This window comes from Musca autumnalis, unplaced genomic scaffold (assembly GCF_047663935.1).
Source record: "Musca autumnalis isolate F117 unplaced genomic scaffold, ASM4766393v1 scaffold_2, whole genome shotgun sequence".
Classification (NCBI taxonomy): domain Eukaryota; kingdom Metazoa; phylum Arthropoda; class Insecta; order Diptera; family Muscidae; genus Musca; species Musca autumnalis.
The window spans coordinates 239,634,253-239,652,920 of record NW_027411755.1 but is presented as its reverse complement, the minus strand read 5'-3'; the positions used below and the strand labels follow the sequence as shown (position 1 = coordinate 239,652,920).

The 18,668-nt window shown below is 37.0% G+C and overlaps 1 protein-coding gene across 1 annotated transcript; it reads right to left on the bottom strand.

The window, feature by feature from the left end:
• Positions 1-2,299: 2,299 nt before the first annotated feature.
• Dbp21E2 (putative ATP-dependent RNA helicase Dbp21E2) lies at positions 2,300-4,177 on the bottom strand. The gene is made up of 2 exons (XM_073966369.1): positions 3,202-4,177; positions 2,300-3,132 (listed from the first exon to the last, which is right to left on the bottom strand). Exons 1-2 carry the CDS (start codon positions 4,054-4,056, stop codon positions 2,386-2,388), a joined length of 1,602 nt encoding a protein of 533 aa, XP_073822470.1. The 5' UTR covers positions 4,057-4,177; the 3' UTR covers positions 2,300-2,385.
• Between the last annotated feature and the right edge of the window lie 14,491 nt (positions 4,178-18,668).

Genomic DNA, 18,668 nt, shown 5'->3' with positions numbered 1-18,668 from the left:
TATGTATTTAGGGGGTTTTGAAAATGTTGGGCGTTTGAATCGACAAAAATGTTGATTATGATTGAAGATCAAAAGCTATTCGGAGGAGATACTAAAAGGAATGGATAGACATTGACCGTTATGGAAGTGGATCTCCAGCCACAACATATGGTGCCATAGGAGGTTTTTACACTCTGCGGGCTGTTTGCTCAAGAAATATGGACTTGCCCTTGAAAAAACTTTTACTATCGTAATTGAGGCAGCGAATGCAAGTTGCTTCAACAGAAATCAAAGTGATCCGAGAGCAGGCCTTAAAGTGAATTTATCCAAAAATGTGTATGGGAGGTACCCCAAGGAGTGGACAAATATAGTCCATATTCGAACCTGATCTATATCTGGTAGATATTTTAGGATGTGTAAAGTATGGACCAAATCGGTCACTCCCATCATGAGTTATCGTGCGCACAATTTTTCCGAACATTTTTGAACTTTTGTGGGGGAGGTACCTGAAGGAGTGGACCGATATGGCTTATCTTCAAACTTAAACTATGTTTGGACAAAATATTACTAAGTCCAAATTTTGGACCGAATCGGCGGATCCGTTCGAGAGTTATCGTGCGCTCCAGCCAGCCAGCTAGACAGACAAACGGACGGACATTGCTCAATCGACTCCAAATTGTCTAAAACACATTTCGTCCAAACATACTTGGTGTCTAAAACCATTATTTCGATGAGGCACATTTTGCCCGTATGAAATTGTCTTATAAAATAGTACTCTATGACATTATAAACCACATTTTAACACTTTCCATGAGGGAGGTTTATTTGACTGTATTAAACATGGCCAGGGCTACACTCACTTTTCTTTGTCACGACGTTTTTTTCAGATTGAATTTTCCGCTAAAATATGTGGAAGTTGCTTGAAATCAGGGATGAATGAAAGCATACTCTAGCGTCTTAATGATACTCTGTACGGTTGGAAAGGTGTAATCCCCAAAGAATTGTTCGCTACAAGCAATAAAAGTGAAGTTGGTCTGTATTATTCACATATTTGGACATCTTGAATTGCTTCAATAGCGGTACCAACTTGCCCATACTCGAGTCTTCAAAAGCTTTTAGGGTGGCTAACGACTGGTTATGGACTTTCATAAAATATTCGATTTCTGGACCATCCAACAGTTTAAAAATAATGACTCCCTTCAGCTCGTCTATATAGACTCCTTTCAGCTCGTCTGTAAAGGCTCCCTTCAGCTCAACTATAAATACTCCGTTTAGGCCGTCTATAAAGACTTCCTTCAGCTCCTTCAGCTCGTCTATAAGGACTGTATTCAGCTAAATAATCATTTTAGTTAGTTTACAAAACCACTCGTCGGGTCGTATGTAATGACTCCTTTCAGCGCGTCTATAAAGATTCCCTTCAGCTTCTCTATTTAGACTACCTTTAGGTCTTCTAAAAAGACTTCCTTCAGCTCCTCTTATAAAGACTCCATTCAGCTCGCCTAAAAAGACTCCCTTCAGCTCGTCTATAAAGACTGCCTTCAACTCGTCTATAAAGACTCACTCTAAGCCGGCCTAAAGACGCCCTCCAAGTCGTCTTAAAGACTTTTCAGCTCTCCCTTTAGGTCTTCTAAAAAGACTCCCTTCAGCTCCTCTATAAACACTCCATTCAGCTCGTCTATAAAGAATCCCTTCAGCTCGTCTATAAAGACTCCGTTCAGCTCGTCTATAAAGACTCCCTTTAAGTCGTCTGTAAAGACTCCATTCATGTCGTCTTAAAGACACCCTTCAAGTCGTCTATAAAGACGCCTTTATGTCTCCTATAAAGACTCCGGCTGACTTCCGTATCGTCAGTTGCTTGGCAAATGGCTGCAAATGTGTGAAGTATTATGTTTTTAACGCCGTAGTACTTAACAACAGCAAAGCTATGTGTTTCAAAACGTCACACATAAACATTTTTAACCCAGGGAAAAAGCAAACATGCAATCATTTTTATTTCTGATGCATTTAGTTCCATTTCCAAGGAACAATGCATGAGCGTGCAACTGAAATATTTTGACAAACTTTAAAAAACACAAAGCAACTGACAATACGGAAGTCAGTCTCCCTTTAGGTCGTCTTATCTATGACTAATGCCAGACTGTGAAACTGGCACTGAAAATTTTCACATTTTACAGGGGTTTTTAGATCGAATTACCCACTACAATCAATATAATAAAGTGACTTTAGTATGGAACTCGAACTAAGAGCGCATAATTTCATGAAATTAATTTCACTGTCTACAGGGGGTCTTTCATCTTCACATTCGACAAAAATGACTGTCTTTTGGTCTTTTAAAACTACAAAAATTTATTATACAATTTTTTTCTGTTCAAAATAACAACAAAAACAACTAACTACTTATGTACATCAAAATGCCTCCTCCTGCTGACCATTTAATGGTGTTTCCATAGGTATTCCAGCCTCCTTCATATCATTCATTATTTTCTTCTTAATAATATTTTTAATATTGGCATTAACATCTGGCAATAGGCCACCACATCTGGCAGCATGTTCAATCCGCTGTACAACATCAATTTCACGTCTTGATGAAATTAAATTTGTCACAGAGCAACGTTCCATATTTCCAACACGACCTATTCGACCACTACGATGTATATAATCGGATATGTGTAAGGGGAAATCAAAGTTGATAACATTTCGTGCACGGGTGGTATCCAAACCACGACTTCCCACATCTGTTGTGGAGAGAACATCACATTCGGCATTTTGAAATTGTTCGAAACGTCCCATGCGTATTTTCATCAGCATATCTCCATTGAGGTTTAAGCAATTTACGCCACTATTGTTGAGGAATATGGAGACGTAATCACAGGTGGGAGTCTTGTTGGAGAATATGATAATGGGTCTTCTTAGGGCTACTTCTTTTTTCACAATACTCAAGAGATGGGCTGGTCTGTCGGCCTTGTTGACACGTAGAAATTTCTGTTCCACATGAGGCATTAGTTTGTGTAAATTTCGACTGCTAACTTCTTCGATGGTTTCTACATCGATCACACGATGTAAGAGTTCACTGATATTTGTGGGCATTGTGGCAGAGGCCAACACCAGCTGGGTACCCACTTCGGTATCTGTTTGGGAGCGGTTTTTGTGGAACTATAAAATACAAAGATTTGTGTTATTAGTTATTATATATAAGATCTAAAAGAAGTTGCGGGTACCTACCGGAAACCTTTTCAAAAAATGCACCAGTTTATCAGAGAAGCTGTCATCCAGTAAGGTATCTGCCTCATCCAAGACCACATGTCTCACATGATCCATACGATAGATGCCAGTTGTAACCAATTTACTTAAGGCACCCACTGAAGCCACCACAATATCTACATCATCAAACTCAGGATCCATCATTAACCTCTTTGTATTGCCACCCAAAATTGTCTTTACACGAATATCCATATCCGTACACAGTTGCCGAACAACGTTACCAATCTGGGAAGCCAATTCTCGTCCAGGAGTTAATATTATACAAAGTGGAGAATTCATTTTGCGTTGATTTACTGCCGACTGTTTTCTTTCTACTATTCTTTGTACAATGGGCGTTAGATAGCACAATGTCTTGCCACATCCTGTCTCGGCTGCAATTAATGTATGATGATAGTCATATATTTTAGGCCAGCCCTGACATTGTATTGAAGTCAATTGTTTAATATCTAATTCCTGCTTTAAGTTTTCCAACAGTTTGTCGGTCAATGGAAGTTGTGATGTCGTCAGAAACTCATGCATGTCTTGCATCTCTTTGCACTTCTCTTCCTCTGTTACTGTGGCATTTATTGTAAACCAATCTCCCTTGGATTTCTTGTGTAACCATCCGGACGAAGCCAAGGGTATTGTTCCGAATTTACATTGAGCATCCTGAGGAACATACAAATTGAACGTCGGTCGTTTACATTGTATAATCGCTGGTCGTGTTTCTTTCGTTTTACTTTTAGGACTTTTGGGTTTTGAGCTCAAAGCAGCGTTTGTCGCGGCATATCTTTGAAAAGAATTTGTGTGTATGGTTCTGGTTAATATTGTCAGCATTTTTAATTCAAGAACTAGTTAAATTTCACGAATTTTACCGTTAAATCGGAGATCGATATGCTCCAAACTGTTTAATTTCAATCGTTCACATGTGAACGAATAAGAAAGGAAAACAGATTGACCGATAAAAATGAGTAGCCAAAACAAAATTGTGACAGGATGAAGAATGGAATGAGTGGAATGAGGGAAGGCAAATACCAACAGGGTGAGATAGAGCTGGCAAACCATCGATATTCCAAACATTAGATATTTTCGATATAATGTTTTAAAATATCGATTGCTATCGATATTATCGTTATATTGTCATCGCCATTCATTTGGAGATGAAAATGGCGGAAATGTCAACGATTTTCTGGAAATTATGCAAAAGTAGTTCACAGAAATGTAAAGGAGGATAAACAAATGCTTTTATTTTATAAAAAATTTAAAAAAATACATTTTATCTTACCGAAAAATGTGTACGTGTGACTACGGACTTACTTTCTTACACACACATAACCGAAATGCGGCGAAATTTCTATTTATTTCAATGGATTTCAGGTTAGCGGTTTTTATTCCGATAATATCGATAGGCAAAACTATCTATCGATATTGAATTTTTAAATAACAATCGATATTATCGATAGTGCCATCGATTTTTTGCCAGCTCTAGGGTGAGACTGTTACATGGTACAATAATACAGGTAGCATTAGGTGTGTACGATAACTTTCCCAGCAAAAATTACTCAGTCAATTCCAGCAACCTCTCTCAGTGAATTTTACTCTCTCAAGCAAGAAAAATTGCAGAAAGTTATCGAACAGCATTTTGCAAAAACTTGCAAGAAAGTCAGCTGTTTCCGAAAATGTATGAAATTTGTTTTTGTTTCTTTTGATATTTTAAACCAAACGGAACAAAAACATAAATTTTAAAATTGTACTTTACTTATTTAATGCTTTAATCCTATCCACAACGCTTTAGAATCTAAAAAAATGTGCAATCGTGAAATTTTCTTGGTCGAAAATGTTAACATTTCGATTTGTTTACATTGAGCATGTGATTAAAAGTCAGCTGATCAGACTTGCAAATTTTTGCGGGACAAATTTTCCCAGCAAAAATTTGCAAGTTCTCAGCCACAAAACTCTCCAAAAATCTCTCCAAACTCGCTCTCTTTTGCTGGATAATTTTGTTATCGAACAGCATTCAGCAAAAATTTGTACGAATTTGTACAAATTATTGGGTTATCGTACACACCTATTATCATGCCAGCTGATGGTAACATATGGTCTGTTCCTTTACTTTTAAAAATGGTAACAGTGGCAGAAAATGGCAAAAGTGGTAAACTGCTATCATATAAATTGTATGCTATTAAAAGTAAGGGAACACTTTACAGGTTAAAAATGGTACGAAATGGTAATCTCAGGCACGTAAAGGAACAGAGCAATAATGTGTCAATTTCATTGAATTAATGTAAAATTTTGACATCTTATGTTGCTAACAATTGCCGATGCGGCTTCCTGTATTTGTACCATGGTTACGAAGGAGACATGGGAAAAAAGAATCAACTGATTTCTCCAGGGTTCTATGTTGCGATCAGGTGCCGGTAAATAAATAAAGTACTAAAGGCCTGCGTACATAAGCTGCCTTGCCTGCTTACCTTGCTTACTTCTGATAAAAGAATAAAAAAGAAGAGGGCAACCCAGTTCGAAATTTCCTCGGCCTTCGAACTTGGTTGCCCTTTTCTTTTTTATTCTGTTATCAGAAGTAAGCAAGGTAAGCAGGCAAGGCAGCTTATGTACGCAGGCCTTTACTCTTATCTTTTATGTTACACGCTAAAACTTCTTTCATACGAAAATTTCCCATTATTTTGGCGTTCTTAGGTCGAGTTGCCCATTACAGTAATTTCATAAAATTACTTTTGTATCTCTTATGTTACACGCTAAAACTTTCATGCGAAACTTTCCCATTATTTTGGCGTTCATAGATCGAGTTCCATGCAAAAGTAATTTTATGAAATTACTGTAATGGGGAACTCGACCTAAGAACGCCAAAATAATGGGAAAGTTTCGTATGAAAGTTTCAGCGTGTAACATAAGAGTATGGAACTCGATCTATGAACGCCAAAATAATGGGAAAGTTTCATACCAAAGTTTTAGCGGAAAATTTGTGCGCTTCCGGCCAAAATTTGGCCTTCGTAATATTGTTTCCAAACGTACTTTAAGTTCGTAGATAAGCCATATCGGTCCACTCCTTCAGGTACCTACCCCACAAAAGTTCAAAAATATTCGGAAAAATTGTGCGCACGATAACTCTTGAGAAGTGATCGATTTAGTCCATACTTTACACATTTTCATAATATCTACCAGATATAGATCAGGTTCGAATATGGACTATATTTGTCCACTCCATCCCGTACCTCCCACACACAATTTTGGATAAGTTCACTTTAAGACCTGCTATTGAATCACTTTGATTTTTGTTGAAGCAATTTACATTCGCTGCCTCAATTACGATGGTAAACGTTTTTTCAGGGGCAAGTCCATACTTCTTGAGAAAACAGCCCGAAGGGTGTAAAAACCCCCTATGGCACCCCCATGGTCTATGTCGGTCCATTCCTTTAAGTACCTTTTCCGCAAAATTTTTGAACTTTAATCCTAATCAACATTTTTGTCTGTTCATACGACCAAAATTTTGAAACCACCTAAATACATAAGTTTTTTGTGAAAAAAGTATTTCAATTTGCACAGGCTGAGGGTATATCTCTGTCGGCAAAGCCGACTGATTCTTTTTTACTTGTTTATATCTATTTATTTTAATAGCCAAACGTTTGTTTATGTTTTTGCCACGAAGTCCGCCACAAAACATTCGAATTTAAATCAGCTGATCAAACTTGCAAATTCTTACAAGAAAAAATTTCGTTGCAAAAACTTGTAAACAAAAGTCTCCAAAACTCTCCAATATTCTCTCACAATTGTCTCCAAATTCTCTCTCTTTTACTTTGCAAGTTTGTTATTTTAAACGGCGCCGTGACGGATTGGTGGGTGTTAATGGCAGTAGAATCCTGCAATGGTTACTCTACACTTTATCTTTCCCAACTGCTGACGTGGCTAACGAAGGAAGCAGAAAGTCTCGGAGTGCAGGTGATAGGGTACATCTGTGATTCGGACCGAATCCATTTAGCAATCCCACGGTACAGAGATGGTTGCCTGCGGTTCAATGGCCGTTTTTTTATACTGGATGCCTACCACCTACTTCTTTCCCTTACACAGAAATTTATGAGTAATAAATTGCCTGGTGTGGATTTCCAGTATGTGGCGAACAGATGTCACCATTTCAACGACATGAGCAGCGACTATTTTCATGGGACATTCCAGATGGAATGGTTTTACGAAATTTATAATAATAATCTTCTGCAGGCATTGCACGTCCAGCGAGCCGAAGCCGGAGGCGACAACCGGATGAACTCAACAAAAAAATTTGTGTCGGCAATGACCGAATTTTTTGCTATGCTGTGTGTTCCGCTGTCTTTGGAACAACAACAAGCCATTGTAGAAAAACTTGAAAGAGTTCTACGCCGGTTTTCCACAATATATCTTGCCTCCTACATCCAGAGTCTGATGACAATGAAGACTATGCTGGCAACTCGAGGAAATTTGAACATGTACCTAACGAGCAGCCATCATACTATTGAAAAGTTTTTTCACCTCGTTAGAAGTCGGGTTGTGGTCTCCCCAACAATGGTTATGATGGCGTATGTGAAGGCGCGATTCGACGCCTGTGTTGCTTCGTGCAATACTGTTGAAGACGCCAACAACTTGTTTTGGGCTGAGTTGGATTTCCCAAAATAAATGGGTTGGTATGTTATAATATATGCTTGAACAAAAACGCACATAACCCGTTTCCACGACACCATTCGTCATTCATAGCAACATGCTTCATTCTTTCTCAATTCTTCTTTTTGTTTTTTTTAGGGACATAATATACACAAACAATAAGTTTCTTTCAAATGTATGTTTTACCATGGTACAATCATTACAAGGTAGGCCATAGCAAACAGCTGATTACAATTTTTTCTTGTGGTCAAAACAGTTTTGAAGTTGTTTGTTTGTATACATTGATTTTTAACAAGGTTGACAAAATATATATATATATATATATATATATATATATATATATATATATATATATATATATATAATTCAAAATCAAATAAAAAAGAAAAAGTAAAACACACAAGAAATGTTATTGTGCCTAAAATGGACACTTCTTGGAAGTATACCAGAAGCCTTACGACACTTCAATGATTCCTAGTTGATTGGTAAGGCCAAATCATTGTTTTCTGTTTTATTTTTAACCGATTTATATATTTTGCAGATAGTTTGAACTGATGGATAGATGGTAGATCTTACGGATGGATTTCTCCAGGTACAGGTTAGGCCCTTAAGGACATTATGGCGTTGGTGGCGGTGTAGTTGATGAAGACTATCGCGGCAATTTTGGTGTGGTGCTCTATAATCATGATGTAGGATTTGAATTGAAACATTGTGATCAAATTGGGCTGTTAATATGTGGGTGAAGATTTTTCCCTGAACTGGAACAAATGGACAAATTGGAAGAGACTAAGAATTTGCGTTTATCAACAGGGTAGTACATGAAAATATATATAAAAATAAAAAAATATAGAAACGGGATATGTCTATCTCCATCCTGGACACAAATTGTAAATGGTTCTTAAACTAAAATGGTGAACTTTTGTGGGGGAGGTGCCGGAAGTAGTGGATCGTTAGAGCACCATCTTCAAACAAGATATGATATGCAAAGTTTGGACCAACGCAGTTTTCGGTTCGAGAGTTATCGTGCGCTCCAGACAGACAGACGTCCGGGCATGGCTAACTCGACTCCAAATTGTCTGATACGGATTTCGTCCACATATACTGAAGGTCTAAGAACATTATTTCGATGAGACACATTTTGGTTGTATAATAAATGAAAAAGTAATATTTGAAATTAAATGAAAACAAAAGAAACATTGACAAATAAACAAAACTTGTTGCATTTGTTATTAGTCATTTTGAAGTTATAAGCAAACCGGCATCAGAGTTGTTTTTTTATAATTTCATGAACCTGCCCAACCTTCTAATAATTGAACCATGTGTTTTACATGGAAACGACACATTAACATGTATTATTATTATCAGCATAATATAAATAATATTATTTCCTTCCTCTCTGTATTTAGATACCAAAGAAGGAAACATTATAATTATTGTTGTACCTCATGGGGTATCTACAATTACACTGGACCCAGGCCCGTCAACTTCTTCGTCATTGGTCCAACCGTCAACATCTTCGTCATCAGTGTCATTGGTCCAACCGTCAAAATCTTCGTCATCAGTCCAACCGTCAACATCGTGGTCATCAGTCCAACCAGGCCCGTCAGCGTCATTGGTCCAACCGTCAACATCTTCGTCATCAGTCCAACCGTCAACATCTTCGTCATCAGTCCAACCAGGCCCGTCAGCGTCATTGGTCCAACCGTCAAAATCTTTGTCATCAGTGACATTGGTCCAACCGTCAAAATCTTCGTCATCAGTCCAACCGTCAACATCGTCGTCATCAGTCCAACCAGGCCCGTCAGCGTCATTGGTCCAACCGTCAACATCTTCGTCATCAGTCCGTCAACATCTTCGTCATCAGTCCGTCAACATCTTCGTCATCAGTCCAACCAGGCCCGTCAGCGTCATTGGTCCAACCGTCAACATCTTCGTCATCAGTCCGTCAACATCTTCGTCATCAGTCCAACATCTTCGTCATCAGTCCCGTCAGCGTCATTGGTCCAACCGTCAACATCTTCGTCATCAGTCCATCAACATCTTCGTCATCAGTCCGTCAACATCTTCGTCATCAGTCCAACCAGGCCCGTCAGCGTCATTGGTCCAACCGTCAAAATCTTCGTCATCAGTGTCCTTGCTCCAACCGTCAAAATCTTCGTCATCGGTGTCATCAGTCCAACCGTCAAAATCTTCGTCATCAGTGTCATTGCTCCAACCGTCAAAATCTTCGTCATCAGTCCAACCGTCAACATCTTCGTCATCAGTCCAACCAGGCCCGTCAGTGTCATTGCTCCAACCGTCAAAATCTTCGTCATCGGTGTCATCAGTCCAACCGTCAAAATCTTCGTCATCAGTGTCATTGCTCCAACCGTCAAAATCTTCGTCATCAGTCCAACCAGGCCCGTCAGCGTCATTGGTCCAACCGTCAAAATCTTCGTCATCAGTGTCATTGCTCCAACCGTCAACATCTTCGTCATCAGTGTCATTGCTCCAACCGTCAACATCTTCGTCATCAGTCCAACCAGGTCCGTCAACTTCTTCGTCATTGGTGCGCCCGTCAACTTCTTCGTAAATGGTGCGCCCGTCAAAATCTTCGTCATTGGTCCAACCGTCAAAATCTTCGTCATCAGTCCAACCGTCAAAATCTTCGTCATCAGTGTCATTGGTCCAACCGTCAACATCTTCGTCATTGGTCCAACCGTCAACATCTTCGTCATCAGTCCAACCAGGCCCGTCAGCGTCATTGGTCCAACCGTCAACATCTTCGTCATCATTTCAACCAGGCCCGTCAGCATCTTCGTCATCGGTTTCATCGGATTCCGATGACTTATTCGAGTTAGAAGAAAAATGTAAAAAAAAAAAACGAAATGCGGAGCAGAATACCGATGACGATTTTCAACCACCAACGAAACGCACCATAAAAAACACAACAACTAGCCACAATGCAAAAAATAAGCGAAAGGACTACACACAAGAAACCCTAAATATGTGTGTGCAAATGTGTATTGATGGCGAAATGAGTCCCGGGCACTGCGAGAGGGAGTACGGTGTCCCTTCAAGGACAATAAGGAATCGTGTCCTCAAAAGGAGACAAGCAAATATGATAAATAAGCCTGCTAGTTCAACTCTCTCAGGCTATGTAGCTGTTGATTACGGAGTTGAAATGGCCCTCAATATACAAGAACAACCTTCAAACAACCAATTCTGAATGGTTGGATGATAAATACAATCTTTTGCTATTTTGTTATTTCATTGCTGTTTTTTTTTAATAGGAATTTTTATCTTGTCAGATAGTAATTCAGATAATTCATTATTATTATTATGATACTAGCAGACCCCGGTCCGCGTTGCTGGCCCGTCGTAATGAGTTTTAATGACAACTTTTTATCGACTTTATGCTTGAAAATTAAAAAAATAGGTATTTTCTACCTCACTTCTTCGCTCTATTGTCAAACCGAGAAGGATTTTTTGTCTGTAACCTTTCTTTTCTCTTACGGACTTTGTCGGATTTTTCGCCAATTTATACTTTTTAGGATTTATTATCGTCCATGTCCCTGTCTTTATCCTAAAGCGATCTAATTTTAAAGGTTAAAAAGTGGTTAAATCGAATTCTCCCGCTTATTTTTGACTTATATGTTTTAGCTTTTCATGGCTGATGGACCGTTGAACCTCACCATTCAGTAAATTTGTAAATAAATAGTTTTTCTTGATCGGGGACGCAACCACCGTTGTCTCGAAAACTAATTTGCAACCCGATGCACTCATAAGTTTAGCAAATATAGCGATTATAAAATAATAGGCCCCGAAATTCGTCTACAAATATATAGAATTTTGGACCACGGGACATTCCTGAACATTTTCTGAATATTAGGTTCAGTAGTTTTGGAAAAATAATGTTTTGAAAAGAGTGGGCGTGGTCATCAGTTTTCAAGATATAACATATTAAAAAAAGTAGGCCTGGTCCGGTATCTTGGTTCCAAATATGTACCTAGGGTGCACACAACTTCATTGCCTACCAAAATGTATGCTGAAACCCATATAATCATACATTTGGCTTATATATAGCGTTTAACAGAAAGGCATGGAGAAGGTACCCCACCTCTTCCGAAATTCATAATATATACATAACAACGGCAAACATTGAGCTTTTGTCGCAAATTTTATGGAAATCCCTTCAGTAGTATTGGAGTTATGACATATTAAAAAAAAAAACAGGCGTGGTCGGGCCTATATGCCCTAAAGAAGTACCTAGATTGTAGATTAATCCGTAAATTTTTAATCCGATACATGCATAATTTTTGCAAATATAACGTTTTTTTAAAATATCACATAGGGGATGTACCCCGCTCCCTCTGGAATTCAATAAAATATGTAACCTGTTTTCGGGGGGCGTGGTAAACTTTTCTTTCCAAAAAACCTAAGTTGGGTTAGGACAGCATTTATTCATAAAGGTAAGGAGTTTTTTTTTTCAAATATGCGCCGTTCAAAATTCAAGATTCCCTGACATTTTCAGGAAAATCGGTTCAGTAGTTTTGTAGATGTAACATATTTTAAAAAGTGGGTGTGGTCAAGTCGTTGGATCCTAAAAAAGTGGGTAAGGTCTTCCGAAATAGATACATTCGTAATTATTGTAATTATAACATTTTTAAAAAAGTAGGGTATAGGGGAAGTACTCCGCCCCTTCCGAAATTCAACTGAATTTGTAGCCTATTTTAAGCGGGGGCCATCCTTGTACATTCCCTGGCAATTTCAGGAAAATCGGTTCAGTAGTTTTTGTAGAAATGATAAAAATTGAAAATTTAAAAAAGTGGGCGTACATTTTCTTTGCATAAAAAAATATCGAAATCGGTCCAGCCGTTCCCAGCTGATGCTGAGAATTTTTGAAGATTTAAAAGTTTATACAAATCGCGATTTCCTTGAAAATCCCTTCAGTAGTTTTGTAGATATAAACTAATTAGAAAGTGAGCGTGGTCGGATCTTAAGTCCCAAAATAAGTACGTAAGGTTGGAGACACAATCGCCATTGACTCGTAAATAAATTCCGAAACCGATACATTCGTATTTGTTGCAAATATTGCATTTTTACAAAAATAGGGAATAGGGGAAGTACCCGCCCGATCCGAAAGTCAAAAAATATGTAGCCTATTTTTATCGGGGACCAACCCTGTACATTCGCTGAAAGTTTCAGGAAAATCGATTCAGTAGTTTCGTAGATATAACATATTTAAAAAAGTGGGCGTTGTCCAGTCTTAATGCCCCAAATAAGCACGTAAGGTCGGAGACACAATCGCCATTGACTCGGAAATTAATTTTCAAAGCGATACATTTGTAATTGTTAAAAATATTGAATTTTTACAAAAATAGGGCATAGAGGAGGTACCCCGCCCGATCCGAAATTCAACCAAATGTGTAGCCTATTTCAACAGGGGGCCATCACTCTACGTTCCCTGAAAATTTCAGGAAAATCTGTTGAGTAGTTTCGTAGATATAACATATTTATGAAAGTGGGCGGAAAAGTGGGCGTGGTCAATTTTTCTTTACATAAAAACCTAAACTGGACTATGACTAACATTTCCACAAAAAATTATCCAAATCGCTCCAGCCGTTTTCAACTGATTCAATTACCAACAAACGACAATTGAGTTTTATATATAAAGATAATCATATTGTTCATGTTCTTCTATATTTAATCAGATACAATATCATTAATATTAATATCACAAATATCACCCAATCAATAAACAAATGTTTAATCAGATAATTATTATTATATTAATATTATTTTGCCACTTATGTTTTTCCCTCTCATTAAATAAATAAGTTGTTGTTGTCGTAAATTCCTTTGTGTGTGCTTTCTTTTTTTAATGTTTTGCGTCTTCCGGTTACGTTTTTACTTATTGCCACAAGTGGCAATAAGAGTGGCAATATCATTAATCTTGTACTCAACTGTGTCTTTCGGTTACGTTTTTACTTATTGCCACAAGTGGCAATATCATTAATCTTGTACTCAACTGCGTCTTCCGGTTACGTTTTTACTTATTGCCACAAGTGGCAATAAGAGTGGCAATATCATTAATCTTGTCCTCAACTGCGTCTTCCGGTTACGTTTTTACTTATTGCCACTTGTGGCAAGCCAAATTTTGAACCGAATCGGCAGATCCGTTCGAGAGTTATCTTGCTCACCAGCCTGCCAGACAGACGGACGGACATTGCTAGATCTACTCAAAATTGTCTGAAACGGATATCGTACAAACATACTTGGGGTCTAAAACCATCTTTCGTATCTTTAGCCTAAAGGCTGAGGGTATAAAAAGGGGAAAAAAAATATTAAATAATTTATGGAAAACTGTAATGTAAGTAAAATAACTTATTTTGTACTTTCTGGTGACTATTTTTTTTATTTTAAAGGTATCAAATCTCAGCAAAAAGCAGTGCATCCGTGGAGTAGGAGAAACACAATGTAGACGGCCAGGTATTCCCAACGATATCAATAAATATGTATGCCAAACATCGCACTACGTTCCAGTATGTTTTATATTTGCGCATTGTAAAGGGAATTATAGTTGTAGCAACGCTAAGGGCCTCGTCACATAAGAGGCAGAAATGCTTTCAGCCAGAAACCCAGGCTTCTTATGTACCGAGGCCTTAACACGATAGCCGGGTGGAACTCAGTTCCGGATCATTGGCGCAAGTCAAGTCAACGGGTTTTATGGATCGAAGAAGAATTTGAAATGGAAAATAAAAAAATGGTAGACACCTTCAATTGTTAAATTGGAACTCCTTTCCTTTACCGACCCAACGCAGAAAATTATGAAAAAATTACCACAGATAGTGATTTTTATCCCGATTCCAACCATGTATTGCTTTGTTGCGGAAATGTATACTTCCCGAGATATGGGCCTGAATAAAATCCACAAAGGCCCTAACCTATTCTTCTCTAAATAGCCGGCCTTCGGCCGGGATTTAAGACTTCTCCTATGGACAGGTGCAAATCTCGGGAATGGGAACAAAATTTTCTTTTAAATTAGATATTTTTGGAGGTCTATATCTCGGGAAGTATACATACCCTTCAACAAAATAATACATCGTTGAAATCAGTATAAACATCACTATTTGTGGTAATTTTTTAATAATTTTCTGCGGTGGTTTGCCAACATTTTAGACTAGGGCCGTTGTGGAACTTTGAAGGCCTATATCTCGGGAAATATACACTTCCGCAACAAAAGGAATACATGGTTGGAAAAGGGATAAAAGGCACTATCTATTGTAATTTTTTCATAATTTTCTGAGGTGAGTGGGTAAAGGAAAGATAAGCCGTTAAATTTAATCTTTTCCGCCAACTTCTTGTTTATCAAATCAGCTGACCTCTTACAAGTTTTTGCAAATTGCTGTTCGATAACAATCTGCAAATTTTTTGCTTCGAGAGAGTAAAATTGGTGGAGAGACGTTACTGAGAACTTGCTGAGTGCTTGCAAGTACTTTTTACTTGCGAAGTTATCGTACACACCTCATGTCATTCCACTAAATGTCAATTCCATTGGTTAAACGTCAAATGAAATCCAATGGATTTTATATGTGATTTCATTTGACGTTTGAGCAAGGGAATTGACAGTTGAAATCGAGTGGATTTCGTAAATGTAAACCTAGCATTACTGTTACTTCATTTGACAAATTCAGATAATTCCATATCGACCTATTCCTGGTCGTATAACTGATTCAACTATGGCCTACCCGAATGTCGAGATTTGGACTTAAAGCACTGAAAAGCTTAAGTTTTCTTATTTATACACCAATTGCTATTGATAAGAATGAAAAATTCAATGATATAAATAAAAATACAATGTTCAAAATAGAGAAAATATATTGATGTCCGGATTATCGAGGTCAGAAAAATTCGGGACGTCCGGATTACCGAGTCTATAATGTAAAAAATTTTAGTGTCCGGATTACCGCGTTGTCCAGATTAACGAGTGTCCGGATTATCGAGACTATACAGTAGTTTTTTTTCTGATAAATAATTTTTTTCTTAACAAAATATATATCCCTAATATACTTCGAACATAGAAATACAATAATAATAAATATATAAAATGTCGTATGGAATTTGACACTAATGTTTGATTTACATTCGACGTCTTTTCGTGATTTCGAAGGCGTTTCGTGATTTCGCGCGGAATCAAGCAAAAATTATCATGATTTCGCATACAAAAATGAAATCATCTCATTTCGTGATTTCAGCAAAATCAACATCGAAATCGCAGTACACATGATATACAACCCTGTTATTGCCTGAAAAAGTACAAAAAGTTGCAACACTTTTCCCGTATCACAATAAACAAGGTAGATGGTCAATTGATGCAACAAAAAATGATTGTATCAAAATTTGTAAACAATGTGAAAAAGATATTAAATTACTTTGTCACAATGCTATTTTTCAGTGTGTTATTGTACTTTTTTAATGGTAATGTTAGAAATAAGAGCGAATTGTCAAAAATTGATTCCCCATACAAATTTCTTAAAAAATAATGGAACGAAAAAGTTACGGAAATTGCAAAAACTGCAGCAAATCAACGTATCAGCTATCGTATTTAGACGATAATGAACATGTTGCTAGTTTCTACTGCAAAAAGACAGGAGAATAGGGTGTTATTCGCCGCTGTTTTTATTTAAAGAGAAGTGCAAGTCTTGCTAAACTCCGGAGTACGGGAACGCATTTTTAGCACTAAACGGGAAAACTGCTGCAAGTTTTGAACACAATTTTTATCTATCAAAATTTATTATTATGATGTCTCAACGATAAAATCATTTTTTATTTTTTCATTTGTTATTGCTATACACAATTAATACGATATATAGATAATTTTACGATCATTTTCGAAATAAAGTTGTAAAGTTCTATATTGTCGTATATTTTTGATGACTAATTCAATTTACAACAACTTGTTTTGAAAATTCATGTTCGATCAGCTGTGCATATGCATCTACCTTGATCATTGTGATATGTTTGAAATCAACAAAAAAATAAGTGTAAACACCGGGATGCATGGTTTAATAAAGGGTTGTTTACACCATCTATCAATGTCGTATGAGATGTCAAATTTTCTACCTGTGAATGTTGTACACATAGTGTGACCACTATGAAAATTTTCATCTATCAAAATGATTTGGCAACTCATATGTAAATTTTTCATTTAGGGAGCGCTCTATTTGATACGGCATTCTCGTATGTAAACATAAATTTATCAGCTGTTTTCTGGCATTCTCAAAAAAATTGAAAAACAAAATCTTTTAAAAAAGAAAATGGAAAGTTATGTATATTTAAGTATTTAGAAAAGTAAATAAAGGGTGTTTATAATGTTATTTTCAGATCGATTGGTCGAAAGGAGCAGTGTTGGAAATTATTGCTTTGTGGCAAAACATGAATGCCTCTATAACCCCAAAAACCAATTCTACCACAACAAACATGCTAGATATTCATTTTCCTTCAACCAAAATTAAAAATTTGCGCAAATTTGTAACTCAACAATAAATGTAAACAATGACAACAACAGCTGTTTTTATATTTATAGGTTATGTCATACGAAAATAACACTTGTAGGTATGAACGCACAAATTGAAAGTTGTATGGATGACGTCAATTTTGACAAACATAGAGAATGTCGAATGGTTGAAAGAAATGACAGCTCATATGACATTGATAGATGGTGTAAACAGCCCTTAAGAAAGGTTAGCCAAAGCCATGGTACAATAATACAGGTAGCATTATCATGCCAGCTGATGGTAACATAATGTGTCAATTGCATTGAATTTATGTCAAATTTTGACATCTTATGTTGCCAACAATTGCCGATGCGGCTACCTGTGTATTTGTACCATGGCCAAAGCTTTATGTCAATTTAAATTTTTTCATTCGAGTATTCCTAAAACTTCAAAACAATATACACAAACTGTGTATGTGTGTGTGGTGTTTGAATAATATAGCTTTGTTCCTTTACTTTTTTAATGGTAACAGTGGTAAAAGAGAAAAGTGTCAAAATTTCTCAAAATTGCTCTCTCATGAACATTTTTACCAGAAAAGTAAAGGAACGGAAAAATGGTAAATCAGGTAGCAATGTCGAAAAGAAACATAAAAAATCAATTTTCGTCTTTTATTTCACAGTTTTTAATTTAGTGTTGTCAGTGTTCGACTTTTTCTTCGGTCAATCGTCAAACAAAAGTCGAAAAATCAGTTCTGCCATTTTCTACCTGCAGAAATTTTGCTGGTAGCCAGTGGTAGAAGAGAAAGCCATTTTCGCTCTCTCTCCCCTCTCACTCTCTTAAAAATTGCTTCCAGTTTTGCCACTTTTCGGGGTTAAGGAACGCTTTGCAGGTTAAAAATGGTAACAAATGGTTAAAATGGTAACCTCAGGTAAGTAAAGGAACACAGCTTATGTCAAACAATTTTAAAAACAATCGAATTCAATGATTTTTAAAATTATTTTTGGAACATTTGTATGGAAATAATTCGTCAGGTTATCATTGAAACAAACATTTTATCATATCCACAACTTGATTATGCGGAGAAACATTGGTCCTTCATTCATTTTTCCCGATTTTTGTAAAATCTCAAAATTGGTGTTGTAAACAAACCCACTTGTTGCTTAATTTTGAAGTTTTAGGAATTCAGGAAAAACAAGGGTTCTATAGATTTTTTTCATTTAAATCTACCTCTTTACTTATACCATGCCGGGATGTATTTCAGGATTTCGTGAAATCCAGTGGATTTTAGAGCGCAAGTGTAAACTTGGCATAACATTACAGCCC

Bases quoted from the DNA above. Each gene is read 5' to 3' on its own strand.
- Dbp21E2 (XM_073966369.1), bottom strand. From the start codon at position 4,056: ATGCTGACAATATTAACCAGAACCATACACACAAATTCTTTTCAAAGA. The intron at 3,133-3,201 runs GTAGGTACCCGC...TGTATTTTATAG, and splicing joins ATTTTTTGAAAAGGTTTCCG to TTCCACAAAAACCGCTCCCA.